The 9,808-nt window shown below is 37.9% G+C and overlaps 1 protein-coding gene across 1 annotated transcript in view; it reads right to left on the bottom strand.

The window, feature by feature from the left end:
* Positions 1-67: 67 nt before the first annotated feature.
* The window catches only part of RASA2 (RAS p21 protein activator 2), a 51,495-nt gene continuing 41,754 nt past the window's right edge, over positions 68-9,808 (bottom strand). Inside the window, exons 23-24 of the mRNA XM_079977807.1 lie at positions 9,529-9,718; positions 68-8,345 (exon numbers count right to left, since the gene is read on the bottom strand). Coding sequence (XP_079833933.1) covers positions 8,315-8,345; positions 9,529-9,718 — 221 coding nt within the window. The 3' untranslated portion in view covers positions 68-8,314. The remainder of the gene's footprint in view (positions 8,346-9,528; positions 9,719-9,808) is intronic.

Genomic DNA, 9,808 nt, shown 5'->3' with positions numbered 1-9,808 from the left:
TGTTAAAAGTGTGGCACTTACTGTAACAACTTCACACTGAATACCAGCACCGGTTTTTCCTTAAAAAAAAAAAAAAGAGCACTGACAAGATCTCTTCATCAGATTAACTGGCAAAGAAAACAAAGGATGTGGAAGAAAAATGTCTGATGCTTGAGCCAAGGATAGACCTTGCATTTACTGAGTCTTAAGGTGCAATGTGGAAGGGGACTGGGCAGGATCCAACATCGGGTGGGTAGACTTCACTTTCCTCCCCCCCCCAGCCTCCCATGTACCCCAAAATCTGTTTCAGAAGATCCCTCAACCCTTTGGAAATAGATTTTGAGGGCATGCATGAGGGTGGAGGTGAGGACGATGAAGCCCAATTGCAGAAGCCAGTACTGCTCATGCATGGGCTGTGTGGGATGCAACCCATTCAAAAGGGGCCGTTAGGTGAAGTAACCCACTGTGACTCCTATTTTTTTTTTAATTAAAAGAAACCTACCACACTGCCTGAAATTAACCTTCAGATTTGTTTATTTTAAAACCCTGCCTGTTTTGTCTGTATTCCTGCTTTCTACCAACTAAGAAACTGATATGTTTTGTCCAAGGACGGAGACCCATCTGGGTAACAGCTAGATTCTATATTTTCTAATAATCTTATAAACCGTATGCTTCTTCTTCCCAGAAGATACTCAGCTGCCAGAGCCTCATTTGAACATCTTCTACCTCTACCATCAAATTTATTCGCTCTCTATCTAGACTGACAAAATGTTCTGGAGAACATTAAAAATATGCACACGCTTTTGCAATACTTCAATCGCCTAGCATGGATTCAGAAAAATAAGGTACATTTTATGCTGTAAGTTCAACATTTTGTAGTTTTGAGTAGCTTCCCTTATTAAGACAAAGTTCCTCCCCCCCGACCCCGAGATCTTGAAAGTGATACAATGACTAAGAAGGAAACTGCCCATTTTTAAAAACTGATCTAACAGTCTGTGCTATATCCATATTATATTAGAATCTAAACACTCTCAAATGTTCATCGGCATTGAAGAATTCATTTATGATTGAAGCCACTGACTGTATCAAAGGCTATTTTACACCTGCAGTCCCAAATTTTTATTACATTCACAACAATTTTTAAAAGCTTTGTGTTTTTCTCACCCTATCATCATCTTATTAAAGGCTGTGATTCTATATACACTTAACTGAAAACAAGTTCCATTGAATTCAATGGGTCTTACTTCTGAATAAACTTGTTTAGGATTCTATTTGAAGTGTTTAAATATGCTAAGATACTAGTAGGGCTAAGAGCCATATATTATATGCGATACCCGATGGCTCCTTTAATCCAAAGGTATTTTGTGTTTACCTCTTAATTTTGTTAAAATTCCATATGAAAGGCACATTTTAAAATTCTCATAACCTTTCTTCTGGTGTACTAACTGGAACATTTAGGAATAAAATTTTTTGGTATCTATTCTTCCAAGGAAATAAATGTTTCATTTAGGCTATACTAGCACACCTTACATTTTTATATAAAACCACACAATTATTTTAAAGGGATTCTGTTTATCTTGATTAATATAAATGTCATGATATGGTTGCTTGGTTTCTTTGAGTTGACTTTTAAGGTTATCTGTACTTGACATGTAATTTGTTTATGTTACAGTCATAGTCATACCCTGTTTCATAGGTTTTCTGCAGAAGTTATATTGTATGTTAACCACCGATGTTTCTTTCAGTCAAGGGCACAATGCATTCATAATCCTAATATTTCCTGCCTATTTCATAAGATGGAACAATAAGCAATTGATCAATATCTTTTTAGCATCCACTCTTTGAGAAAACCTTTATGTGTGTATTAAGTATTTAAAATGATCAATCAACATATTAAAAGTGGCTGCAACATGCAAGGTTCAAACTTTAATACTTGTGTTAAGAAAATAATTTTTAAATAAAAATACATTCAACGTATCATCTTGACAAATTAAAAATACACTGCAAAATATACATGTCAACCACAGCTAATTAAGCAAGCAGTCTTTTTAAAAAAATCTCTAGGCTAATCCAAACAGAAACCCTTTTCAATATTACTACCTAGTTCATACAAAACTTAATTCTGGGTTATCTACTGCATTTGAAATATAACACTGACAAAAAGAATTGCATGGTCAGGGCTAGGAAGATCTTTGGCACTTGGCCACATGCTGAAAACATCGATACCGCTTCATTGGAACATGAAATATTTTTCAGTGCTGCTTTATTATTAACTGCCTTGTACTTTACACAATGTTGTACCTTAACTTTTGAAAGTGCATTTATTCCCCATAATAGTTTTGAAGAGCTCAGGTTTAATTTGGTATAAATGTAATTTGGAGGATGATGAGCTTTATTTGCTTGAGAGCCCTCTGTCCATCTCCATGTTTTGATGAATACACAGAATGCCAGTCATGACTCACATCATCAGGTCAATGTGTTCCTTCTGCACAGCAATCCAGTATAACTCTAGCAACAGCAACTGAATAGATTAATTACTAATATGGGAGATGTGTACTAGCCATTCCTGGTAAACAGTGGGCGGTTTGCTGCTATCTAGGTCAATGAGGCAGGGGAATGGGGGCTTTATTAAGCACTATTCTGAACCTCTCCATCCACAGAACTATGCTTACACAAGGATCAGAAATTAATCATGCTCTTTTAGAATAAGGCAGAAACAAAGTTACTCAAACGTTACTTTGTGAAGATATGATATACAGACAGAACTGATTAATAGGTGACCCCAGTTTTCTTAATATTAACTATCCCAATTTAAGTTTACATCCTTTCAACAGAACTGTTTGCAGAGTAGTGACCCTCAATAATAAATATTATGCATTGACATGGTTCTGGTGCAATCATGGCATACACTTCCAAAAATAAAAAGGAGCGAATTATTTTAGAAATAATGTGAACAGGAACCAAAACGATTAACAGAAGCATTACAAAAAGTTTGAAGCACCTTACAGACCAACATGTTTACTAGGGTAAATGGCTTCACCAAATGCCAAAATAGAATGACACAGTTATGATGCAAAGAGTTAACACTGTAATTCAATCATCTTGACTGAGTATCAACATACTGAAAAGCCCCAGATGATTATTTAAGTCCACCATCCCCTATATTTTCAGATGCTCAGAACAGATGCCACTGCTCATGCAGCCAAAATGGCACCAGCAGAAGAGGGAGGTATCAGTAGATTCATGGGAACTCCGAAGTTTGCAGATTACAAAAAAGTTAGCAAAAGTAATGCACAAGATTCACTGAAACAGTCCAATGAAGACTGAATATGCTTAGTGCCCCCAGGAAGAGGGGGGAGAGATTTGTGTGAAAGCAGGAACAGAGTAAGAATTAGTAAAGGATGATGGAAGAAGACAGAAATATAAGGTTGAGATTGTCAGGATAAGTACATTTTGAGGTTCACACGGAGAAGCTATGATTAAAATGTCCCAGTGATGAAGTGCGAACTACACATGCAAATCAATGGGAAAATCCAAAATTGTAAGGCAGCTGGAGCTGGGCACCAGTGTGGCGACCCCATCCCCCTAAAAAGAGGGAAAACATCAAAACGGAAGACCCCCCCCCCAATAGCCCAATATGCTACGTGAGCAGGAAATGTTGGCTGTCTAACCAAGTGGGAAATGAAAAACCAGGAAGAGGAAATGGAATGCAGTGGCTGGAACGATGAATTGAAGCACTCCACCCTGCCACATTTTGTTGTAGGTCACATTTGTGTGATATTTAAAGGGATCCAAAAGTGATGCATGATACCAATGTCAAATCTCAGCAAGATTCTTGAATACTAAGAATGTAGCTTAGGAACACCAAACAGCAAAATCACTTAACAGTAGGTCAGGAACACTGGTCTTCTAAGGTGGTTTATTACTTTGCCTGTTTTAAGAGACCTTATTAATCTTTTTTTTTTTCTGATGAATCAAATAATCATGTTGCAATCTCCTAATCAAGTAAAGCATCTAGATTCCATGAAAAGTTACAGACAGTATCACTATTTGTGATGAATACAAGTGCATAATACATTTTAAAGTTACTTTGCCTATCAACAAAAAATGATGGCACAATACCTTTAAGTTAACATTTTTAACACTCAAACCTCAGAAAGAACTCCATGCCAATTTGCTTATGTTCTAGGAATGGCCACTGCGGGTTACTTCAAATCATCTTTCAGGTGCACTCCAGCTCCAGGGATGGAGAACTCCCTGCTTGTGAGCTTAATTAGGCCTGCAAGGCAGTTCCCCACAAATCATGCCCACCTGCCCCACAGCTGACATATGTGACAGGTATGGGGCAGGAGTGGGGCAGGTACGGATGAAACTGCTTAAAGTGGGCTCCCAATTATTTTGCAAGTGGGGTTCCCCATCAGTGCCACTCAGCTGAATGATTCTGACAGGGAGCATCTGGCTACACTATTGGGAACTCCCTAGTGCAGCTAAAGGAACTGGGTTTCTCCAAACAGAGCACTTCCCCCTCTACAAAAGAAAAAACCACCAGTGTAAATTATTACATACAAACTGCTAATGTGGGTTGAATATTTAGCACATGTTTTTGATTTATATATCTACTTTTAGAATTAAAATGTAACTTTTCCTATAACACATCTTTTTTGGATGTGAACTGAGGTATACCATATTCTGTTGTAAACAGAGTGGGATGAGGGAAACTGTTAAAAATAAGGCAATATAAGAATAGAGTCGGGTACTAGTCTTAAAACTGTAATTCAGAATATAATATAGATCAGCAGGTCCATGGTTTTGGGTTCTATGGCATATTTATCAACCTCATGATCTGTAAGATAACCCTGTGGCTGAGCTGAATTATTTAAAAAATAAAGTAATATTTTGTACTATTCCTGTAATACATTAGACTGTATTAATGAAAAGGCAAACTTCACTGTGCATGGTATTTACAAGTATGAATATTAAAATTGTTGGTTGCACATCCTTCCCATATTGTCTATTACTTCTTTGGTACGGGTTCTCAGGGTCATATTCAGATATCACAACATGATTTTATATAATGTATATATCATATCTAAAAGCACGTATGTAAGACAGGGAGTGTTATCGTTAAGTAAAAGCTGTTGGCTGTACTGCACTGCCAATGCTATTCAACTACTTGTGAATAACTTTATTAATTCATTATTGAAATGAAATATTGTCTCAGGACACCTTAAGTGCTCAGATTTCAAGAGAAAGCATAGTCAATGGCTCACCATGAAAATGCAGAACACCCCCACTTCAGTCCTTCCCTTGGAGGAACAAACCATAATCCCCAATTTAGTGTTATATCCAAACCAGAAATTGTGGCTTATTTTGCTTCAAGCAAAGGTAAAGGTAAAGGTACCCCTGCCCGTACGGGCCAGTCGTGTCCGACTCTAGGGGCCAGCACTGTCCGGAGACACTTCCAGGTCAGGTGGCCAGCGTGACAAGCTGCATCTGGCGAGCCAGCGCAGCACACAGAAATGCCGTTTACCTTCCTGCTAGTAAGCGGTCCCTATTTATCTACTTGCACCCGGGGGTGCTTTCAAACTGCTAGGTTGGCAGGCGCTGGGACCGAACGACGGGAGCGCACCCCGCCGCGGGGATTCAAACCGCTGACCTGACGATCGGCAAGTCCTAGGCACTGAGGTTTTACCCACAGCGCCACCCGCGTCCCTTCAAGCAAACAATGATGTAAACTCAAAGTTCTTGGCTTATCAACTGCAGTTTTTTTCAGCACAACAAACGGCAATTTTGATTTGGATATACTTTTAAATCAGGGATTGTGGCTCCTTTTCCCTCATGCTACAGGAGTGGTAAAGTTGGAATGATAAGCAATGACTTACCTTGATGAGCAAATTAGGCCACTGTTTAAAACTATGTACATGATTAAGAACTAATATAAATATAACTATTATTTTGTATTGATTGTACTATTTGCATTTATTTGCATCTTTATTTTTCACCAATTGAATTAAATAAAGATTAAAAGAGTGACATATGACATGATCCCACTACTACAACTGATATAGTATGTAGCTTTCACCCAGGTGATGAACCAATGATTGAATTAATAGTATTTGCATATTTCCCTATCAAAAACAGTAAAACCCACTGAAACAAGTCCCCGAACAAACAAATTGCAATGCACAATCACATCTCCAATATTTTAGTTCAATCTTTTTGTTTAAACCTAGGGTGGACAAATTGTACATGTGCCATGTACAATTATTAATAAATGTTATCAGACAATAGTAGATTGTAGAATACGCAGGCCTGAACAGGGTATTCTGCTGGAGAGCCTTATCTAGAGGAAATGATTTCCGTCAGTACTTCTGGCTTTGTCCATTGCTGAATGCAGAGCATAGAAAGGAGAACACCTCTGATTCAGGAGTCACTGCACTTGAAATACATATATAAAATAGCTTTATACCTCCCAATTGTTGATTCAGTTGTAATTTTCTTAGATTTGTTTGTACCTCTAGTGTTCTTCTTACATAACTTCTGTGCTGTTCATTCTGCTAATCCACTCAGATCCATGATCCAAAGCACTACATAGCTAAGCCCATGGGCCCAGAGGACTTCAACAATAGCCCCCATGTTTATGGCAAACTATTTCTGAAACTCAAAAGACCTATCCAAAGCAGTTAGTGATAAGGCATGGGTATCGGCTGTTCCAAAATGACTCCCACTGGCTGCATGCAACCCTTTTGAGCATGCCTAAAGTAGCTGAGTAGATTATAAGCATTTATTTGCTGGTGCAGAAAGCCTTGTAATCTGGCTGCTGAATCCTACAGCAAGATCTTTGATTTTTTTCTTAGGCAATGCCACACTGTTAGTAATTCATGTAGTATTTTAAGCAGCTTGTATCCATTCTTCCCAATTTCTATCAATTAAAACAAATATTAACCACAACAGTGGCAAATAGCAGCCAAAAAGAAGAAAAACAAGTGTAGAAAAGTAAACTAGAACAACAATATACAAATATGTGGCAATATATCAATTTTTACAGTGCTCAGAAAATTGCTCCCAATATGAGGTTTCCTAGTACCACATTCAATAATACTGATGAAAGGAAGCCTGGGGTGATATCAAGCATTAGTCATACTTAGAGCAGACCCACTGAAATCAATGGAGTTAAGTGTATTGATGTCAATGGGTCCAGCCTATGTCTTAGTTGGATACCATGTTTCTGTTCATTACATACATGTTTATCAGCCTATGATTAAAAATATATCAAGAAGGCAAGATTAAGAGTTTCTAAATGCAAATCTGAGTCCAAAACTTCAACTGGCAAGTAAAAAACTAGATATAAAAATGTTCACAAAAGCATTGTTTTAAGCCACAATAGTGATCATTCAACTGATCATAATGATTAGATACTAAAAAGTATCTTTAAATATAATCTGGGGGCAATCCAGATATTTAAAGTGCTTGGAGTGGTTTTCGAAATCAACTAGTCGCAATTGGATGTGACATATTTCCAATGTGTAATACCTATCTTTAGGGCGATTGTTTTGATTGGTAGGTCGATGTTGCTTGGTATGCACCCACAATAGTTTCCCAACAGCACGAAGTTCTTACACAGTACTTCCAAAAAAGCCCTGTACTAGTAATTGGCTATTTAAAACAAAAACAAAATTCAGACAGTGGTCCCATGTCACTCCATTCACTGCTCACTCCAATTGTAAACAAGATGCATAGACTCCCTGACTTGTCCTGCTTCAGTAATATCACTTAAATAACATAACATTGCTAATTATGAATGCACATTTAAAAAGTACCACTTTGTTTCTTTACAAATGTCTATTGTGGATTAAGAAAGGACCATTTTAAAAGTGGCCGTGCGCTGTATATAAAGCTTCAATTCCTTTTGTTACCTGTTGGGATTTCTTTTGCCAAGACTCATTGTCCACAGAATAGGTACCGATGGTTCATAAATGAAATTGATTATTATCTTGGCACACCCAAAGTCCCTTCTGCAGTGGTAGTTAATTTCCTCCCTTAGAAAGCTTATTCCTTTAGTAGTTCCTTCCAGCGCTAGAAAATTTGTTTACTTTCATCTTCTGGCACTTTTAGTTCTTTAAGCGAAATGGAACTGATGTTCCTCACCCTGCAAAACAATCAGATTCCCAAGCAAGTCTTTTCCCTATTAAATAATAAATATATTGTCTGTACACAGCTAATATCCAGGCAACGTACATTCTTAAATACTCTGAATCAGCATACAATCAGGATTTTTAAAAAGTGAAAACTACTCCAGTTTCTTCGAAATCCATTTGTTGCAGTGTGTCTTTGGTTAAGAAATTTTCCCAACAATTGGATTTTCTCTGGAAAAAAAGAGGAAAAAGAAACCATGTCTATTAGGTGATAAAAGTAGCTTAAAAATATGAAAGCATGCTAGCTCAACCGCTCTCTTTGCTACGGTCCGTTTAGGATAACATACTAGTGGGAAATACCTATTTAATACATATAAAATGGACCACTGAAGAGGGAAATATTGAATGGTGCAAAATGATGTGTATTACTGATTAAATGTGCTTGAAGAGTGTTGTATCTTATATTTGTGCAGCTGGTTCTTGCTGCCTAAGATTAAAATCTTACATTTGTTCCTATTTATATTTTGTTAGTTTTGGCTCAGTTCTCCAATCTGTTAAGGTCATAATGAATCCTGATTTTGTCTTCTGTGGCATTAGCTACCTCTTCCAGCTTAGTGTCTTCAGCAATTCTGATGAGCATCCCATCAATTCCTTTATCCAAGTCGTTGATAAAGACGTTGAACAACAACAGGCCCAGGATGGAACCCTTCAGCATTCCATTTGTCACTTTTTTCCAGGATGAGGAACCGTTAGTCAGCACTCTTGGTTTAGTCAGCGAGCCAGCTACAAATCCACCTAACAATTAGCTCGACCGGGCAACATTTTACTATTTCTATAAGAAACAGTACAGTGGTGCCTCGCAAGACGAAATTAATCCGTTCCGTGAGGCTCTTCGTATAGCGGTTTTTTCGTCTTGTGAAGCAAGCCTATTGACAGCTTAGTGGATTAGCGCTATTAGCGGTTTAGCGGCTTTTAGTGGATCAGCTGATAAGCGGCTTATCAGTGGATCAGCTGATAAGCGGCTTAGGGCTTAGGAAAAGGGGGGGGGAGGGAAAAAACCCCGCAGGAACTCGCAAGACATTTTCATCTTGCGAAGCAAGCCCATAGGGAAATTCGTTTTGTGAAGCGCCTCCAAAACGGAAAACCCTTTCGTCTAGTGGGTTTTCTGTCTTGCGAGGCGTTCATCTTGCGGGGCACCACTGTAACCAAGAATAGCATAACTGATACAGCTTATCTATGCTAAATATGGAGATGTGTGATAGTAATGTGTCTGGGTTTGAGTCAACTATTTCTCAGAAACAGAGCTAATTTGCATGGTTTACCTTGAGAAAAAAAGTTGGGTGATATTTCAGAGTACATTTGGTTTGTCAGGAGACAGATCAACTCTAAAGGTAGAAGTACCTACAATACTTACTCACTGCCATATTTAGCACTAGATGATCTTTTCTTCCCATGTCTGTCATGATGCTCATCCAACTTTTCTACAACAGATATTATTTGCTTAAGTGTTTGAAAAGTTGCTACTGAGTCCTCAATTTTGAAATTAGAATAGTCATCCGGTTCCTTCCGCGGACCTTGATAGACTGCTATACTTTCACAAGCCTCTAAAAATAAGTACGTACAAGCAACAGTATTAGGGAGGCCTTAATTCTTATTAAACAAAACCCGTATTCTTCTACATGTTCAAAAGCAGA

The sequence above is a fragment of the Podarcis cretensis genome (genome assembly GCF_951804945.1).
Source record: "Podarcis cretensis genome assembly, chromosome: 5".
NCBI lineage: Eukaryota > Metazoa > Chordata > Lepidosauria > Squamata > Lacertidae > Podarcis > Podarcis cretensis.
The sequence above is the reverse complement of the archived record's forward strand: the minus strand, read 5'-3'. Positions and strand labels throughout refer to the sequence as shown.